Below are 19,656 nucleotides of genomic sequence, written 5' to 3'. Positions count from 1 at the left end.
TCTCCCTGCAACTCTTATTCCGTGGTGAAAACAACAGAGCAGACACATGCTGTGCTGTTAGGAGATGGATGCATGCTGGTTGGGTCACTGAGTTACTGTACTTTCTTCTACTCTGTATTTTAAACAGCTTATTTGTTGTTGTATTTTTTATCATAGCGAAAACACAGTGTTTAGTGGTTGATTTCACTATTTATTTGACACCTAATAATTAATACGCCAGCGTGTAGTGACTACTAGCGTTTCAACCGCAGTCAGTGCACTTGCAGCAGAACATACCACATCACAGTACACAAACTCATCTACATCTTAGTTTGCGGCTTTTCAAACTTCTGCTCTATATAATCGCCGTGAAAATCGCTACCAAATGAGAACAAGTTCTACAAGATATTTTAAGGTGCAATAAACGACAAAGGTTGGTTATTTTAGGCCCGTTTGCCTGGAGCACCCCCACCTCCACGCAAATGGATCCTTCCGAGGTGGTTAGTCATGTGACTTTTTCCGTTTCGCCATTTTCCTCTTCTAGACCGGTGCCCTCGCTGGCAGCTACGTTGTCGCCCCCTCTCAGCGTTTTAACCAGTCCAAAGCTGACGGTGGGATAGGGGAAACCCTCACAAGAAGATAGTCTGCCTTTTAGCTTTATCGCCCCGAGAGAAGAGCGAGAATGTCTTCTGAGGAGAGCCCCGAGTACGCGCCTTTCTTCGCTGTGATGGGAGCCTCTGCGGCCATGGTCTTCAGCGGTAACTACCCCCAGCTTCTTCACCTGACATCTCTGTTTCACTCATTCAGTGCCAACGACGACTTAGCCCAACCAGACGTTGAGTTCCCCTTAAAAATGTTAAACTGATGTTAGAAACGACAACACGGGTGCTGCCGTTAGAGAAGCGGTGTTGATGTCAGCTGGGTCGGTCGGTCACTGCTGACAGGCACACATACACATTCACATACACCTGCCAGGGATGCGAGGCAGAGGCGGGGGAAGGTGTCCACCGACATCGAGCTGCTGACTACCAGCTCCTTACCCCACCAACAGTCGCAGCTAACCACCTCCTGCGTGAGCCTGGTTATATCATATCAAGCTGTGACCGTGTTTGCTGGTAGCTGCTGGTTGGTGACGCAGACCCTCGCTGAGGTGGCAGCTGCTGCCTGTAATCTGCCATTATTTATTTTATTCTTTACAGCACAGGAAGGTCCAGATCTTCACGACTTATAAGATAAATAACGATCGTTGCTGAATTTGAATGCAGGGCATGTTTACCGTTGTGGTTTATTTTTAGTGAACTGTATCACAGCAGGGCCAACACCAAGGCCTACACGTCAGCCTGTGAAATTTAAAGGGGAAAATCAGTCCATTCATTCATGTGCAGGACGCAGGGTACACCCAGTGTCTTCACAGAGGAGATGTGCTCCGCTGCAGATTTCACATTGTGCCCCTGGGGGAAAATATTTTGGGGATGTCCAGTCAGTCAAGGGATGTCGATTCCTGCAGACACCGGACAACTGTCCCCATAATTTAGAAATCACTTTTATGATTTGATCATGACATCAGGTCGCCCTTTATGGAGTTGGTCCATCTGGTTAGTGCCAGACTGGGATGATAACATTTGCAATTAGAGATGCACTGATCCAACTTTTTCTTTACCAAGTGCAGTACTTGTATCTGTATCTGTAACACAGAGTACTGATCTGATACCAGTGCTCTCCTTTTCTCAAATTTCAAATCAGTTTTGGGATTATTTTTACATAGAGTAAGACCAGGTATTGCAGTGGGACTGAATTAGTGGCCTGTTGTACTTGAATGACTGTAACTAAAATTTTAGAATGACCCTGACAAAGAATCTGTATTTAATGTAGTCACGTCCTGGCTGATATCCAACTGAATCAGTGCTTCAGTAATTAAATCTAAATGCGTTTTATTGTAATGCAGGGCTAAAGATTTCCTTACACTTGACTGTTTAAGTATCTTCCGTCTATCTCCTACCTGTGCCAGAGGTGTCTGCTCTGTAGCTCATGCATACTAAAGTCAACTATATTTTAGGACTGTCCTGCACAAACTTAAGTCTGATTGAGCTGTTATGGCTCACATGTAGTGCAAAGGTTACACAGAAAAGGCCATAAGAACAAAAATTAATTTTCTTCTTAGTAAGAGTTAGAGGTATTAGCTTTTCATCTAGCAGCATCATTTTGAGGGCCTTCACTGCTGTTTTTTCTTTTTGGCATATAGCCTGGATTTTAAAACACAGAACTACCCTTATGTAGCACAGATTTTAAAGTATATACAAAACTAAAATTACTGGATTTGTAAGGCTGATACTGATATCGATGTTTGAGAGTTAAAAAGACCTGGTAACAATATATTGGCCAGCATTAGTTAACATTTTATATGGATCCCCTAAATTTGGTTATTAAATAACCGTAAACAACAATGCTCTTTCTATTACTACAAACATATATATAGACACTTTTTTCGCTGATGTATCAGCTGGGACTCAGTATTGCATTATTTCCACATCACAGGTGTACAGTGACACCTAGATTCATCAGTATGATTTGGCTTTTACAGCTTTGAATCAGAAAATATTGTGCCCATTTCTCAGTAAAATCTCTGTTCGTATTGCTATAGTTTCACAACAGTTGTTTGATTGTTCATGATGGAGTCGGTCCAGAATTTTTCTCGACGGTGGCAGTTGCACAAAGTGGAAGCCCTGATGCAACGTTTAGGAAAAGGAGATGGGAAAGATGATCCTTATTAAACATTCAAGACAATTCAATCAAGCATCTCATATCTGACGCCTGTGTAAAAATGAAGACACTGGGCACTGGACAGAGATGCAGTGTCCAAACCTGTTCATTGTCAGTGGGATGTGACTATACTGCCTTTTAAATACACAGGGTGGAAAGCAGACAGTGCATTGAAAAGCAGAGGGGTCAGAAGTTACAGATTGCAAACTTTGTGCAATCAACAACTTCAGATCACAAAATCTCTTTTCTTTCATGTTACAAAGACAAGTGCTGCTTGGTGCAAAGCCTTTAAAATTATTAGAGAAAATGCTGGGTTCCATATTTACACAGTACTTATTAACAATTTCTTGTAGACCGTTTACATAACCTTTTTACATGAATGTGACAACACACCCACAGTAGCAAGTGAGAAGTGGTGAAAGCTGTATTGTGTGATTTATTTATTCATTCTCTCCAGCAGGTCTTCATTTTAAGCAGGAAGCATCCTGCGTTCAGAGCTTCTCACTGCTTGTTGCCATCAAAGCCATGTATAATAATTGGTAACTGGCCTGTGCAGGTCTATGCTTTTCAGATAACAAAGAATAGCACCGAACAGTGTAGACTGCATTAATTTCTTTTTACATTGAGCTCAGATGCTGGTCAACCATCAGCGGAAAAGGAGGCTTGCCCCTGTGTTGTGTGATGTGTGCAGATGAACCACACAGGATGTGGGTTGTGATGAACTGGTTGACAGAAAGCACCTGATGTTCTCTCCTGTGCTCACTGGTGATATCTGTGACTGCTGATCAGATGTTATGACCTTAAAACAACATAATTAACTCGTCTTGTCCTGAGTGAAGCACAGAATATTTTATGTTGCTCATGCCCTCTTTTCTGCCCTCTTTAAGTGATTTAACTCTGGTTATTATTGAATTTGCTAAAGTAGAAAATATACAGTGATTTTCCAGTTTCTTTGTTAAATCTGTGCAATCTAATGAAAACCAGCACTGCCACTGATTACAGCCTAATATACCTCAGTCAACACCTCTCTGATACAGCAAGTGAATATTGTAAGCTTCTCAAGATGGTCTTTAGTCTTCTACTCTTTGTATGTTTGTACAATTAAAACATTCTGGTAAAATACAGTAATAGAGCTAGGGGGAGGAAGGAAGCCAATGAGCTTATAGAAAATCCTCCCCCAGAGCAGAGAGGACACCTAGGAGAAACTGCCATTCATGACATTAGTCATGAATATTAACATTAGTCATAAAATATTGAAGCGGGCAGGGTTATATCGGGAAGAAGGGCTGTTTTTCAGGAATTGTGTGGTGTGGGACAACTTAAAAATAGTTGCACTCGTAAAATTTGCAAGTACATTTTTTTTTTCTTAAATATGTATGTTTAATTTCTCATTTATTGCTGGGTGGGAGATAATCAAACATTTTAACAATTTCATCAGGAAATGTTTATAAGTGAAGAGTTAATGAACTGAACAGCTGAATTAACACACACTCTTTTCTCTTACTCAGCATTAGGGGCGGCGTATGGGACAGCGAAGAGCGGCACAGGCATTGCTGCCATGTCTGTGATGCGGCCAGAGCTCATCATGAAGTCCATCATCCCTGTGGTCATGGCGGGTATCATCGCCATCTACGGGCTGGTGGTGGCTGTGCTGATAGCAAACAACATCTCTGAGAGAATCAGCCTTTACAAGTAAGATGAACTTCGGATACAGTACTTGATTACAACTCTTTTAGTTAGTTTTACCCGTCACCTTCTTAGCTCACAAACACAATTTAAAAAGCAAAGCCAAGTTAGGCAAACAAAAGAATTACATCTTCAAAAAAGGATCAAGCAACCAAAAGAGATTGATCAATTAGTCAAATAATCTTCAACAAGATATGAATAGAAGTCCAATATTTACTGGTCTTTTATCTCTGTTTTGATCTCCCCCAACTGTTTCCTAAAGTTTGACTTCCTTCTTCATGGTACATTTGCTGCATCCGGCTTGTTGCTGTGTTTTGCTCTGCAGCTAGTAAAGCGTTATTTTGGACTTGTTTTCTGGAAATGGCTGGCTGCACTTTTATATGAGGGTGAGACTCAGTGAAAGACAAAGTTATATGTCATGCATCTTAACCAACAGGCCATTAGATGCTGCTCACTTTTAATATTAAAACTGTTGCTTAATGAATGTTGCTTATAAGGGGTCCTCTTTGTTTTTAATAGAACAGACTAACGGTGCGTGAAAAGTTAAAAGTCACAGTCAAACAGCAGTTGCAGCATCTTTAGTTTCAGTAATGTGACATGTTTCTGAGTGAAACAGAATATCTGGGCGACGTACTGAAAGGTCAGTGTGGTCTAGTGAAAACAGTGTGAAGGATGTAGAGGACTGTTCACTTCCACCTACACCTCCTACGCTTGTTGCTGTTACAGGTGAAAAGATTTATATTAAGGTCATTAGATATATTTGTTTTATTTTTAGATATACTACTACTTAAAATCATGTTCTGCCTAAAATCTTTTGGACATCAGACACTCACCCTCTGTGGACTTGATGGGTTCGTCGTAATCTTCTTCCCTGCTGTCCCACTGTGTACGCTGTATGTTCTAAACATTCATAGTGTATTATTGCCGAGATATGGTTTAATTTGCTGCGTCTGTACCTCATTAGAGTGTGTTGATAAGTCAGATTGTAATGCCATTACAGTGAATTTAATGGAAATTTCATGCAGCAGTTTCCTGAGTGTTGATTTACTGTACGTTTCAGACAGTATGACTGTGTGTCATGACATTACTCTTTCCTCTCTCCAACAGGAGTTTCCTGCATCTCGGTGCCGGCCTGAGCGTGGGCCTGAGCGGTCTGGCGGCTGGGTTCGCCATCGGCATCGTGGGCGATGCTGGGGTGCGAGGCACCGCCCAGCAGCCCCGGCTTTTCGTGGGTATGATCCTGATCCTGATCTTTGCTGAGGTGCTGGGGCTTTACGGCCTTATCGTGGCCCTCATCCTATCTACAAAATAAGTGGTCTGCATCAAACACCATCTCATTCATTCCACATCAAAGCAGCAAGAACAAATAGGAGATTTTCACCTACTTCCATTACACCCTGTGGGTCTGACAGGATGGGATGGCAACAGAAACATGTTGGCGGTCGACTTTGACAGCTGTGTCCTCAGTAGATGTGATCTATCCATATTGTTTAAAGCCATCCAGTTGTGTCAGGTCCTGTGCGTATAGAACGGGCATGAAGATGTATTGGTTGTTGTGGGATGATGTGTGGACAGTCTGCCTGATTTGTTGTCTGATCTTAACCTGTACAGTGATCCAGAGTCCCTCCACCCCCCCTGTAAATGTAGTAACCAGTCTGTGCTGTGAGTGTGAATATCAACGTTTACCCCTTTGCCCACTCCCCTCCTTTGATTTTTGTTTTATGTTGGTGGTTTTGATTGTCATTCTCTGTTTTGAGACTGCTGAAAAATCGTGCACATTAGTATTTTATTTTTTCATGTTCTTTTTGGGGACCATTTTTGAATCACAGCGGTGAGGAGCTATCAAGATGTCTTTGTTTTTTTTTTTTTTCACTATTTATGGAAAGCTATGAAGATTTTGACTTAATGAAATGTCTAAATGGAATACTGTTTATTGAATTCCCTATATACATAAAAATATATATAAATTATCTGTGTATAGTTAGATTAATTGCACTGTGGGTAATTGTTCAAAGTGCTTGGAATTCCTCTGGATGTAGTGTGATTTGTTAATGGAGGATGTCCACATGTTGACATGGAGTTGACAGTGTGTGTGTGCATGTGTGTGTGAATGACCTGAGTGCATAATGTGTGCAAGTGGATTTATGTTAAATATGACATTCTCAAACACTAGTATCGTTTACCTGTAGTGCTGCTGTCTTGATTTTTTTTTTTGGTTTTGTTTTTTTGTTCGTTTGTTTAAGGTGAGAGCTCACTGTTCAGCCATACCTGTCAGATTTCCAAATAAAACTCAACCTCCTCCAGAACATCACTGTCTTTTATGTCTGATGTCAATGGATGAGTAAACTCTTTAATATTTCAGTTTAAATGGACATTGGTTAAATTGGCAAATTAAATGTAAAGCAGGAAGAACTTGCTGTAGATCAGTGTAGTGTTCATCAAAAATGTTATTCTCTTGAATTAAGGAGAACAATGAAAACAATTGTTTTTATAATTTTTTTATTAGTAAATACAGTACTTTCAACTAGAGCTGTAGCTATTATTTTCATTATCAATTACAGATTATTTTATTGATTAATTATTTGTTTGGTCTGTAAAATCAGAATGATGACTTTTTAAAAAGTATTGTTTTGCCCGATCATCAATTTAAACCCTAAAGATACTCAGTTTATTATTATACAGAAAGTATAAAAACCAGAAAATATTTAAATTTAAGAAGCTGAAGTGGGGATTTTTTGCTTAAATAATTGCTTAAATTATGCAATTCTTTTAAAATCAGTTTTAGATTACCTAATATCTGATAGTTTCTCAAAATTAAAACAATTTATAGAAAACCCAGTATGCTTTCTGTGACAAAAAATCTTTAAAAGCAGTAGTTGATCAGATATTGTTTTCCTCCCTTACCAACTTCCACCACAAAGTCCACTTGTTACCTTATGACTTGTTGGATTTTGCCCAATTTGGAAATCGTGACATAATGACAACAAAGAGCAAATAAAGCTGAATTTTCAGTTTCACCAGATTTGCAAAGAATTTTACAGTAGATGATTTTTCTTCCCAAAAGGTAACTAGTCTGAACAAATCAGTCATCAGTGAGCAGTAAAAAGTCAACGCACTGGGCTGTGACCACGTCAGAGACCAGCTGAGCCTCAGACTCTGACTCCTGGTAGGTACTAAAATTCACATTTACTGGCATCAGTCTTTCAGAGGTTATGTTGTTACTTTTTTGTGCCACAAATTCTTCTCTGCAGAGCCTCCAGAGATAACTGTTTTCACCCTTGCACCCAGGAATGGACACAGCAGCTATTCTTGCTCTCTTTAAATTAATATTTCAAATTAATGTATATGATGATATGCTATACATTAGAGTGATGAGGAAATTTGCTTTCTCTTCAGTTGCTTGCATCGCACTCCAGTGTTGAAAAAGTGAAATAAAAAACACCTACACTCATGACACTCATGATTAAATGTTTATTGATGTGTGACTTGAAATACATATTTCACTCCTAACTTTTTTGACTAAATGAATGAAGGAATGAATGAATGACCTTCTGGACATGTTTGGAAACACTTAAAGTAAGGCATAAAAACTCTAAAAGACACCAAAGCTAAAAAAAATAAATAAATAAAATAAAATAAAAAATAAAATGCAGCTTATACAACTTACACAAACTCCAAATCATCTTAGTTAAATCAGACATTAGATTGTGTAAATACCCCATTGACTTTGACTGGTATTTGTTTTTAAATGTTTTAAATATAATCTTAAATTTGAACACATTCGGTATAATGAGGTGAGGAAAATGGCCCATGTGGAGGATATATTTTCATGTTAGATAGTTCATACTGATGCAGTTGTGCATAAGTGGCATTTTATTGTTAACTGTTGGAAGTGAAGCTGGTTTGAACTACTTTATATACAGCTGGAAGGTTTTCATTATTTTTTTTATTTTTTATTTTTTTGGAAAATGTTAACTCTCTGGGGCTAAAATAGTTATTTAAATGAAACCATAGGTTTAAAGGGGAAATAGGAGTTTAGAGGTTTTGTGGAACTGAAAACGACTGAAAACAAAGACAAGGGGCCACAAGCGGAAACTGCTTTCATGTAAAGAGATCAAATGCCAAACATGTCAAAAACCTCTGGCATGATCTTAAACTATACACTGCATTTTTATAAACTTATCACAGTTTCATATCATCATAGTTTTGTTAAATAAGATGGAAATACTCAAGTAAAATATCTCAAAATTGTACTTTAGGATGCATAACTTTTTCTGTTCATTTAAATATTTTGTATAGTTGTATTTGTACTTTTACTTGAGTAAAGTCTGTAAATAATTCGTGCACCGCTGGATAAAATAACCTCAGTGACCTCAGCCTGTGGTAGCTGAGATGACAGGAGTCTTTGATGTGCACTGAAAACTTCCTGTGCAGGAGACTGGGCTGTGTGCTCCCACAGAGAGACTGCCTGTTATTGTTTACGGTCACACTGATGTAAAGTAGGTCATGGAAAAGGAAAGCTTGGCCAGACACTCGTTCAGTTGCCGTGTGTCATCCAAGTAGCAATAGGTGGCTTCGGGGAGCGGCGTCTCTGCGGTGTTGTCAGTCATTTTACGTGAGTGCTGGCTCCGAACAACGGTCAGGTAACGTTAACGCTATCCTTTTATCGAGGACTGGTAGCAGCACGCAGCTAACGAAAGCTAACTAGCTACTCTACGCTTGGTCTGAAGCTGCCTTCACCGGTCGAGTTATTCCGCCTCCGGCCACCCTTTTCTCCTTACTTGGCTCATAAACCGTGAACGTACTGCAGTCGGCGACGCGTGTCAGTGTACTAACCTATATAAACTCATATAGCCAGCAGTCTGACTTGAATTGTGACGCCGCTGACCTTGTTATAGCCTGCTAACATGTTAATGCATGCGCGGTTCAGCGGGTAGCGTTAGCTGCTCTCGTTAGCTGAGCTAGGCGGCTAACTAGAGCTAGTTAGGACAACATCAGCACGTCAAAGGGTAATAATTTTACTCATGATGCCAATGACTTGTGGATTGGGACCAGGCTACTAACAGTTAGCGTTAGGTTAAGTTGTTAAGGTGTGTGACTGTATTTGTGGTATGTTTCTCCAATAAAGTCTTCAGTGTGTGTGCTTCTTAAACATGTTGTCATTTTGTTTTCCCCGCAGCTGGACTGATGCTGTTCTCCCAACATCTGGACTAAACCTGAACTGGCTGTCAGGTTCTCATACAGGTGAGACAGGGAGTCGCTGCCATGTCTAGACGGAGCAGGAACAGTCGTGCATGGAGATATGTCTGGGGTGGGATACGGCGGGATGCTGATGCCCGGGCACTTGTGTTGGCCTCTGAAAGTGATGAATGGAGCTATGACCACCTCGAGGTAAGAACACAGCATCTGAACAGATATGGACTGTCAGGGATAATGTAAGTTTTTGTCTGTGTCATATGATGCCACTTGTTTGCACTGTAGGCAGGGGGTAGGATGTGTCACCATGAGAACGCTGGCAAAATTCACCTCAGGGGTCCCTGTCGGACTGAAAGCCTTTAGTTTGTATGAGTTTGTTGATGTGGTCTGATGCTACAAGCACCTCTAGCTGTTGTTGTTTACATGCTTTGAATGAGAGCTAATCATTTTTCCACAGAAAGAAATGTACCATAATGTCATTGTTTTACTTTCAGTTTTTGGAGATGTGTATGTTTTTCAGTGCAGCACTTAGTTTCAGGTGACAGCCTGGCATCCAAAACCAGAGCTGTTTAGTTACATAAGCAGTACTGCTGACATTTGATTTTGCCATTTCTCTCTGCATTGTTGCCCCCAAGTACAGTGATTCAGACTCTGAGGCGGACTTTTCAGCAGTGATGGTCCCTCCAGTCCCCAGTGCAGTGCCTGTCACCGGAGAGTCCTACTGTGGCTGTGATTCTCAGGCGGAGTCCAGTTACAACCCTCGTCTGCGAGGTTTTCACCAAGTTAAAGACTGCCACTGTGGAGAGGATGACCAAGGTACAAGACGGTTGCAGCATTTCGAGGGTTAACTAATAGAGGGCACATCCATTTTATAATAATTAAGTGATGTCTCTTGAGTCACACCACTGCATCAAGTCAAGTTATTTTTTGATCTGAGCTCTGTGATTAGTTCACAAAATTGATCATAAGAATATATTTTTTTCTTTGTTAATTGTTATGAGGGAAAACAAATTACATTTCTTATGTCACTAACCTGGAACAAATGATTTCTGATGTTTTAGAATTTGACTGGGTGTGGGATGTCAACAGCCGTTCGACAGCAACATTACTGAGCTGCGACAATCGCAAAGTGAACTTCCACTCTGAATACAGCTGTGGTACAGCTGCAATCCGTGGCTCTAGAGAGCTGGCTGAAGGGCAGCACTTCTGGGAAATCAAGATGACATCCCCAGTGTATGGAACAGACATGGTACAGCTCTACTCCTTACACTGGCCTGCTCTTATCATCTAAAGTTGTTTTCCAAAAATTCCAAATTAGAGCATAAGTTTTGTCTAAGACAGGGCCTTAATGCATCCTGTGTAGAAGTTCAAATTTGTTTGTTTTCTAAATGGTTCTTTATCTTTGTGCAGATGGTTGGTATTGGTACTTCTGATGTCAACCTAGACAAATACAGACACACGTTCTGCAGCCTTCTGGGAAAAGATGCAGACAGCTGGGGTCTTTCTTACACTGGTAAGGTGCACACAACCTATTACAATGTAGCAGCGACTGCTCCAGATGATTATTGTATGAGTTAGAGATCATTGGCTGTCTTTGTTTTTCAGGCTTGTTGCATCACAAAGGAGACAAGATGAACTTCTCCTCTCGGTTTGGACAGGGATCCATCATCGGAGTCCATCTGGACACGTGGCACGGCACGCTTACTTTCTTCAAGAATCGAAAGTGTATAGGTTAGTACTGGCAAGCAAAGTCCACTAATGATCTGAGTGCTTGTGGTTTGATTCCTTGTTTAATTACATGATTTTAGTGACCTGTGGGGATGTACCTGTGGGGGTAGTATTAACAGTTGAACTGTATTTAATGTGAATCTGTCACATCTGGCCAATGTCAGTTTGCTGTATCAGATTGGTTGACTGGTACTTTGTCCATATTTACAAACCTTAACACTTGCATCTCTATGATATATTTTAAATGAATGTAAAATCGGGAACCATAACCATATGACTACATGCATGAAACATACCTGTGTACAAAAAAGGGAAAGCAGAGCATGTTTCTATAGTGCTTATACATCATCCATATTCAAAACTGGATGACCTTTTAGGCACAATCGATGTGTATACATTTATTTAGTGGGCGCTCTTTGCAGTGTGGTATTGGAACAAGTTATTACACATGAACATGAAAATTTTTGTGACCTTTCTCGATCTAGGTGTTGCTGCCACAGAGTTACAAAATAAGAGGTTTTATCCGATGGCGTGCTCCACAGCAGCGAAAAGCAGCATGAAGGTGATCAGATCTTGCTCCGCGCCCACCTCCCTGCTGTACCTCTGTTGTGCTCGCCTTCGCCAGCTGCTGCCGGACTGTATACACACCCTGGACGTGTTGCCATTGCCGCCAGGCCTCCGTCAGTTGCTCCACAACAAACTGGGTTGGGTGCTCAGTCTCAATAGTGGCGCCACAGAAGAAACCCCAGATGGGCCTGAGCATCCCTCGCGATTGCCCGTCCCTCCCTTGCCTGGACCGTCCTCCTCTGAGAGTGACTCAGAGGGTTGTACATCTGACCCCGAAGCCTGTCAGAGGAAAAGATGCCGCTGGACATGACTGGACAGCTCAAATCCTACCTCCTCTTAAACACTGGCAGAGGTTACTGTCCTATGGCATCTAATCTAGTGTTACTTAACTGCCTCAAGCTTTCCTCAACATCAGTGTTAACACAGGAAAATAACCAGGATCGTCTGAGCAGAGAGGAGTGGTAACGTAGGCGGAAAACTGCAACGGCAGCATTTCTGCCTGCACATTTTATTACTGTGATCTTCTCTCATGCCATGTTATTTTGTCAGCTAGCATAATTTGTTGCAGTTTTGTTGCCATTCATGAACGGAGATGAGTGAAAATTGTGAACGAATGGAGCAGTCAAGTGTACAGTGTGACAGTGAGGAAAAGCACGGCCAAATTTCTGGTGGCTATCATAGTATATTTGCAAAAAAGGGGGTTTCAAAATTGAAAGACTGTATAGATATTTTCATCGTCCTGTATGCAAAAAATGTATATTGTTCTCAACCTTAACGCTATCCATGCATCATCAAAATAATCTGTTACTTGTTTTACTGGCATCTGTGATTTTCTGTTAGGTTTCCAACATGAGAATCAGTTGATATTTTTTATTTCTTACCTACAGCTCATAGCTCTAAAACTAAAACTGTCTTAATTTAGGAAAATGTTAGAAGGAGCTACAATGAACATGAGTGCATTTTGCAGCTTTTAGTCCTCCAACAATGAAATTATTCCCTTTTCTCTTTTATGGATCAGCCATCATCTCCAAACTACTCATGTACATCTGATATCACATCATCAGTCGATTGGGGGAAAAAGTTACGAGTGAAATATTTTTACATTCATGTCAACATCCACCTGCCATCTGCTTTTCAGAGCCTCCTATTGAAAAGTCACACTAGTCGTTTGTGGGAACTATGGATTTCCTCTTTTCTAAAAGATGTAAGCAGAATGCATTGTTTAGAGTAGCTCTTAAATGTTTCATGAGGCTAATATGTCACTCAAATGAGACTGTTGCACCTTTCATCACTGTTACACCTAACTATCGTTTTTTTTAGAACTTTTTAAAAAAGTTAGTTTGTTCGATTGACAAAACATGAGATTATGAGAAGTTTTAATGTTAAGATTTTTTTTGTACTGATCTGTTTATGCAACGCCATTGTTTTGGTTTTTCCCAAGGCCTTGTTCCATCTCTTTCCTTAAGAACACCTCTGGACTTTAATTCACTAAGCTCATACTCAGTTCTAAATCTTTTAAGTATCAAACACTCAGCCCCTCTTGGCCTAAAACATGGCTGTAGGAAGGTGTTAGTTTCCCCATTAAAGGGGAACACCTGCTGTGGTCAGCTTGAATTTTGAATTTCACAGCAGAAGATGAGTTTTAGCATAGAAACTTCCTGCACTGTTCCTGCAGAACAGAATACTCTCAGCTCTCTGTGTATGTTTCATGTGTTTTAACATTTATACATATATTTAAAATATGGTTGTATATGGCTAAAACACAGTTTAAATATTCCTCTACTGTCTAAGAACAATCCCAACACTGACTAAAGCTGTGGATTTAGCCATGTTCTGCCATACCTACATCATTTGGAAGATACTGAGCACATGAAAGGACAGCAGAGAGGTGGACTGTACCACCTGAGTGGTCTGCAACATTTTTGTGGATGTTTTCATATGTCTGAAAACTTGTTGTGAAACACAGACTTTTTACAGTCACATTTGAAGCCTGCAGGGACTGAGTGGGTTTAAAAGATGAATTTAAGTAGTAATTGATCGTGTATAACTGAGGAGGGGATCATTACCCCTGGGTCAGATATATAAATAGTTCTCTGTTTCAAATTCTTCAGAGCTCAGTACCAAACCATAACAATTTAAGTATAATAATAGTGTTTGACCTGGGTGTTGAAGCTACACAGTTTGTGAGCTGCTGCCTCAGTCTGCCCGTCTCCGATCATGTTCACTCCTCAAGGTCTTGGTTTAAGTAGATATACAGAAAGATTTAAGGTACTATGCAATCCAAGCATTTTCTGTGGTAATGGTTTTGAGAAGGAATGGGTGTGTTGGGGTGCCATTATGGAGACACTGGCACAACAACAGTGGTGAAGATACCAGAGGACCATGCTCATCTGTCCTGAGTAATAACACAACTTAATTCTGTCCAGCTGTATAATGGTTTATCAGAAATCTCTCTATGTAGATCCAGTAATGTAACCACAAAGAGGTTAGTTGTTGTCCAGCAGATGTATTTTTTATCTTCTTTCACTGTATTTGTCTTCACATTGATGCATCCAAGCACTTTTTCTTACTGTTATACTGTAAATAGGTAAATTCTAAGTGTTTCTTCTATACCATGTTATATTAATAATACTGTATGTGCAGGCCTTTACTGGCCTTTTTCTGTATAACTGATCAGCATGATTTTCAGCTGAAAATAAAATGAGTGCTAAATATGCATAAAGGACTGGACTGGAAAGTTTGTGCTTATGGCGGGCCACCAGTTAGAGGGAACTGACTCTTGCTGCAGCTGCCAGTGAGTCATTGCCTTTTCTGTCAAATTCCTTAGACCGCACAGACATCCTCTCTCTGCCCTGTGCATGTTATAGCAGGAAAAGTTTTTTTTCCAGTAGTTAAGGTGGGACCTTATTCCATATACCTATACAGCCCAATAATGGTATACTGTCCTGTATATCTACACGTCTGTACTGTATGTCTAGACAACTCACAAACAACTAATTTTTACATTAGGCAAAATAAAAAACAGGGTGTGGTATTTGACCACTTTGCTTTGCGAATATATTATTTCCAAGTTAAACAATTTCCTGTGTCGAAACATCTCTCTAAATCAGTTCAGATATTCTGGAGAGATGATGGAACATGCTTTCCTTGACGAGCCACCGTTCATAAAAAATTTAAACGATTCAAGAACATTTTTCACATGATAAATTCTTTAATCACCATCTTTAATGATTCTTCCTTGATATGTAAGACAACTGTGAGTGCAACTGATTCATTTTAGATATTGTGTTGAAAATCCTTAAATGTTATTAAATATCAGTTCTTACATAATAATTGACAAATTGTTATAATCCTTTTAGTCTTACGATATTTTCTACTCTATGAAGTTCCAACAAGCGGAACAAAATTACAGTAGCTGTTCACACGGAACATGTTTCTTGCGGACCAGGCGGGCGGAGGTAGCGTCCCTTGCGTGCGGAGGTCAAGTGGAACTGGTCCTGCTCGTCGGGGACTTTCAGGTATGTTTAGTATGGATACTTGCAGGTCATGAACTATATCAGCAATAGTTCGTTAAAATCAATCAGTTGTTCAGCCATATGCTCTTTTAACCAGCTAACGGCTAAGGGCTGTAATGTGTTTACGCTCCCACTCACAGACTGACAGGGGTTAGCGTCTTCTGTAACCAGCAGGCACAGGAGCTACTTTAAGTTCAGATGTGAGTAAATGAATTTCCGCTCTTGCAGGACAAATCAGGATCGTAGAGGAGCTGCTGTAACATCACACAGTCATGGTGAAGAAAAGGCGACTTCGTCTCATAGCAGAAATGGCTCGGAAGATCCGGGCGTACCGAGAGCTCAAGTCCCGGCCGCGGGAGTCCCAGAAGTACGCACTGGACTATGACACGATGAAGCGGCCTTTGACGGGGAAGATGCTGCCTGTGCTGGCCTGGCCGGATGTCCGCAGGGAGAGCCGCCTCTTCTCCCTGCTGGCTGGCATGAGGATGTTCGGAGTGGGCCGCCTGTTCACCCGCAAATCCTGGTTGGAAGACCACACTGAGCCCAGCTACTGGCAGATAACCAAGGTCAAGGTGGACTACACCTCTGAGGTGAGCGAACCACATCTGTGGTTCATCAAGTCTGCATATTGTCACGATAAATAAGTGATATCATATGACTGTGATATAATATGTCTTGTAAACTAAGTACGACTGGTTTCTTGTGGTTTCCAGAACATGGATCATGGCAAGGCGTGGGGGGTCCTCACCTACAAAGGTAAGACTGGACTGTTTTCAGTGCCCCTGCACTGAAACATTTACTGTTTCAGTGCATTTTATTGGAGACTGTGATATTTATGAGAGGGGCTGAATGTTGTGTGGCTGAAAATAATATTTGAAAACTGAACTAGATGTTACTCAGCCAGACTATTAGGTTACAGTGTGTGGAGAACTTAACTCTTGGTAACTTTGTTGCGTTAACTTGTGTGTTTGGCAGGAAAACAGGAGACCGAGGTCAAGGAGGTGGACAAGGTGATGTACCACGACTGGCGCCTGGTTCCCAAACACATAGAACAGCAGTTGAGGGATTTTCAGCCGCTCCCTGATCCACCTGTGCGCTCTGTCCCCTACCCGCCCCTGCTCCGTGCCATGCTGCTGGCCCAACACAAGAAAGCAACAGGCAGGGTAATGGCAGATGAGCCCGCCTTACCTTTGCAGAGGGAGGTCCAGCTCAACAAAGACTATTTTCGCAGGCAGGAACAAGAGAGGCAGAGAAAAGAGGGGACAGAGGTGTGATACTCCTCTTTGAATGTGGTTTGCTAATCTTGGACATTTTGGACCAAATCAGTGATGACAGAAGTGGTCAACTTCCTCTGTCCAGCAACACTTGAAGCCCTCGCCTCAAAACTCCTGATAAGTCCTGGACTAAAATGAATTCTCTGCTATTTTCATCTGAAGCAGGCCTCTCCGTGTGTAATATGTATCTGTGTATCTGCTAAATATTAAATCTGAGGTAAAATAAGGCCACTCTGAGTTTTTAATTCAGTATTTTATGTGCTTGCATTATAGACACCCTTAGCCTTGTAGCACTGAGAATGCCTTTATGATTTTACTTGACAGTGTTCCTCCATAGGAGTATTGGAAGATTTTCATACCTACATTCAAAACTTTGACTTACTATTAACAAGGATGTCACAATTCTAAGATAGCACTCACAGCTGGATTATAAGTCAGGCAACCTCCCAGGGCCTCCAAATGTCCAGGTTTACTCCAGATCATCTGGGTCGACATAATTAAATTAATCGCAAATTTGTCAGAAATTCTCACCACTGAAATAAAATATCAACTGACTGGTCCTCCATCATCCATCTTCTTACCTTGTCTTGCAGAGGGACCCTGCGTCAAAAATCTAGGTTTAAGACCTCAGCTCTTTAAGTTTATATTGGTATTATAACATTTGTTAATGCTGTGTAAAATCAATGTAATGTAATTAACGCACAGAAAACCTGAGGGAATGCAGAATGATTCCAATCATAGCAGAACTGTTAGGTGGCAAACAACAGTCAAAACAGTAAAAAACCCAAAGGTGTTGAGTTACTACTGCAGAAAACTTGGAGGGACTATCAGATATCCACATTTGAGAACCTTTTTGACATTTTCACTTAAAAAAAACGACTCATGAACAGTTGATCAAATATAAAAACGGTTGCCTATTAGTTATCTATCAGTCAACTGTTCGATTCATCAACTAATCATTTTCAGCTGGACAGCACTGGTGGATGCCTGGGTGCTGGAGGAAATGGTTAAACTGCCAGGAAGATAACTTTAGTTAGAAAAATGTGTCATCAGCGTTATACAGTGAGTAAGTAAACATTTCGGACTATTTATCATTAATTTTGACTTACTGTAGCACGGTTTTATTCGTCTTGCGGGGTGTAGCACCGCACACTATTGTTATTCTCGTTTTTCTTACACCTAGAATTTCGGTTTGTAGCTCGTCCCACACTGTTGAGCGCACACCAACAAATTATACATCAAGACGTGCGACTCGATCGGACTCCGTGTGCTTGTATTTTTTTCTCCAGAATATTCAGGTTTTATGACATAATTCGTGAAAAAATGTCTCAGATTTTTTTTCTTCACAGGACTACGGCCACAAATTTTACTCTACAACAGTGATATTCTCCAACTTTGGAGCCACACTTGTCTTCTTTCTCACAATGTGTTTACTTTATTGGTTTTTGAATAGTCTGCCTTTTAGCGACATGAGTCGCTCTCAACTGCTCCATTGACTCTCGATGTAAATCGAAAAGAGGATTTTTGGAGGAAAGCAGAAAATACCCTTTTTTAAATTTGCCATAATACCCATAATTGCCATAATAATTTTTGACACTAGGACCAAAAAAAAACAAAACCCATCACTGTGTTCCTTAAGGTCTCGTGGCTTTGACGGTGAAATTTGTTTGGCGATATCATGTTTGGTTTTTGAATAAATAGCAGTAGTTTGACAGGCCTGAATCGGCCGATAATGAGCCCGAAAATTTCCTAAAGGCAAAACATCATCATACAAGAAAACAAGAGAAAACAAAGTCCTGTGAGGATTCCAGTGTCCTGACATGGTGCAGGCACATTAGATCCATTCATAGGATCAGACAAATTATTACTGTGATTAGCAGTGATAACAGTAGTCATACTAACTGCAGTCAAATATAAAATAGATAAAAATAGTAACAGCAGATTTAGTGGTCAGCAATTGGAATTGCAGCAAGTGCAATAAAAGGGAAAAATGTAAACATGTTATTGTTTCTGAACAAAAACCTATAAATCTGTGGCTCTAAACATGGGGACAGGAACCAAAAGGGGACCTTAGCCAAAGGTCGTGAATGACAGCCAATAGTAGTTTTTGCTTTTGTTTAGTTGTTTGCACTTTTTTAAAATTTGTCCAATTGATTTTATTTTTCACAAACACCTGTGCGTAATGCAAGCAAATGTTTTGTTATATTTTTATAGTGTTGATATTATTTTGTTATATTGTTGTATTTATATATTGTTATTGTTTCTGAATAAAAAACTGAACACAAATCTTAACTGACAGTAAAGTAAAATTTAAATTTTAACTTAAAAATTATTTTTATTTGCCTAAAATCTTTGTCCTGTGTTTTATTATGATCATAATCACGATCAACTAATTGAAAATTGAAAAATTACAAAATCATTCAATGATCATGAAAATTCAAATTTTCAATTTTCATTCAAGTTTGCATATCGCATTCACATCACTATGACACATTGTTCCGCCCTACACAAAAGTAGATAAACTGCTTTTCTGAGTTAAAAAAGTGTTGATATTGGTATGGGTATCAGCAGTACTGGCCCTGTATTTACTTGGTATCGGCCTGTGATATTATGGTCTGGCTCAAATATCACTGGCCAATCATTAGCCAATCAGAGACGACCACCCACCTGGTTGTTAGAGGGGTGGGACTTAAAAAGGGCCAGGTGCAGGCCGGGAAGACGCTAGAAACAGGTGTACACGGAGATGCTGGTTGAGAGTTTATTCAAATTTGTTAAATACTGTTGTTCATCAGTTGAAGACCCGGGACTTTGAGTTAAAGTGTAACCTGATAAAACCGGACGCTGAGCCGTGTGTTGGAGCTGGTTTCAGCTCGTAGTTCAGCTAAACCACGGTACCACTGTGACCACCACATGGTGTACCGAGTCCGCCATTACCGCGCCGGTTTGGAGGA

At 40.4% G+C, this 19,656-nt stretch overlaps 3 protein-coding genes across 9 annotated transcripts; all 3 read left to right on the top strand.

Moving 5' to 3' along the window:
• Positions 1-513: 513 nt before the first annotated feature.
• atp6v0ca (ATPase H+ transporting V0 subunit ca) lies at positions 514-6,731 on the top strand. The gene is made up of 3 exons (XM_041062468.1): positions 514-737; positions 4,248-4,431; positions 5,533-6,731. The coding sequence occupies exons 1-3, from the start codon at positions 662-664 to the stop codon at positions 5,735-5,737; spliced, it is 465 nt and encodes a 154-aa protein (XP_040918402.1). The 5' UTR covers positions 514-661; the 3' UTR covers positions 5,738-6,731.
• Positions 6,732-8,891: 2,160 nt separating this feature from the next.
• spsb3a (splA/ryanodine receptor domain and SOCS box containing 3a) lies at positions 8,892-14,632 on the top strand. 7 transcript variants are annotated; one of them, XM_041063237.1, is made up of 7 exons: positions 8,892-9,040; positions 9,605-9,816; positions 10,262-10,437; positions 10,683-10,870; positions 11,032-11,134; positions 11,227-11,352; positions 11,835-14,632. In XM_041063237.1, the coding sequence occupies exons 2-7, from the start codon at positions 9,728-9,730 to the stop codon at positions 12,224-12,226; spliced, it is 1,074 nt and encodes a 357-aa protein (XP_040919171.1). In that variant the 5' UTR covers positions 8,892-9,040; positions 9,605-9,727; the 3' UTR covers positions 12,227-14,632. The 7 variants fall into 7 exon arrangements, with proteins under 7 accessions (XP_040919171.1, XP_040919167.1, XP_040919170.1 ...); XM_041063233.1 differs by having other exon boundaries at positions 10,257-10,437; XM_041063236.1 differs by having other exon boundaries at positions 8,892-9,068.
• A 716-nt stretch (positions 14,633-15,348) lies between these two features.
• mrps34 (mitochondrial ribosomal protein S34) lies at positions 15,349-16,932 on the top strand. The gene is made up of 4 exons (XM_041061676.1): positions 15,349-15,434; positions 15,660-16,021; positions 16,145-16,187; positions 16,407-16,932. The coding sequence occupies exons 2-4, from the start codon at positions 15,704-15,706 to the stop codon at positions 16,703-16,705; spliced, it is 660 nt and encodes a 219-aa protein (XP_040917610.1). The 5' UTR covers positions 15,349-15,434; positions 15,660-15,703; the 3' UTR covers positions 16,706-16,932.
• Positions 16,933-19,656: the final 2,724 nt, after the last annotated feature.

The sequence above is a fragment of the Toxotes jaculatrix genome, chromosome 18 (genome assembly GCF_017976425.1).
Source record: "Toxotes jaculatrix isolate fToxJac2 chromosome 18, fToxJac2.pri, whole genome shotgun sequence".
In the NCBI taxonomy this organism is placed as follows: Eukaryota; Metazoa; Chordata; class Actinopteri; family Toxotidae; genus Toxotes; species Toxotes jaculatrix.
Note: the sequence above shows the minus strand (reverse complement) of the source record. Positions and strands in the feature narration are given on the sequence as shown.

Coding starts and splice junctions, on each gene's coding strand:
- atp6v0ca (XM_041062468.1), top strand. CDS start 662: ATGTCTTCTGAGGAGAGCCCCGAGTACGCGCCTTTCTTCGCTGTGATG. Junction 738..4,247: donor TGCGGCCATGGTCTTCAGCG/GTAACTACCCCC, acceptor TCTCTTACTCAG/CATTAGGGGCGGCGTATGGG. Junction 4,432..5,532: donor GAGAGAATCAGCCTTTACAA/GTAAGATGAACT, acceptor TCTCTCCAACAG/GAGTTTCCTGCATCTCGGTG.
- spsb3a (XM_041063233.1), top strand. CDS start 9,691: ATGTCTAGACGGAGCAGGAACAGTCGTGCATGGAGATATGTCTGGGGT. Junction 11,135..11,226: donor CTGGGGTCTTTCTTACACTG/GTAAGGTGCACA, acceptor TTTGTTTTTCAG/GCTTGTTGCATCACAAAGGA. Junction 11,353..11,834: donor CAAGAATCGAAAGTGTATAG/GTTAGTACTGGC, acceptor TTCTCGATCTAG/GTGTTGCTGCCACAGAGTTA.
- mrps34 (XM_041061676.1), top strand. CDS start 15,704: ATGGTGAAGAAAAGGCGACTTCGTCTCATAGCAGAAATGGCTCGGAAG. Junction 16,022..16,144: donor AGGTGGACTACACCTCTGAG/GTGAGCGAACCA, acceptor TGTGGTTTCCAG/AACATGGATCATGGCAAGGC. Junction 16,188..16,406: donor GGGGGTCCTCACCTACAAAG/GTAAGACTGGAC, acceptor TGTGTTTGGCAG/GAAAACAGGAGACCGAGGTC.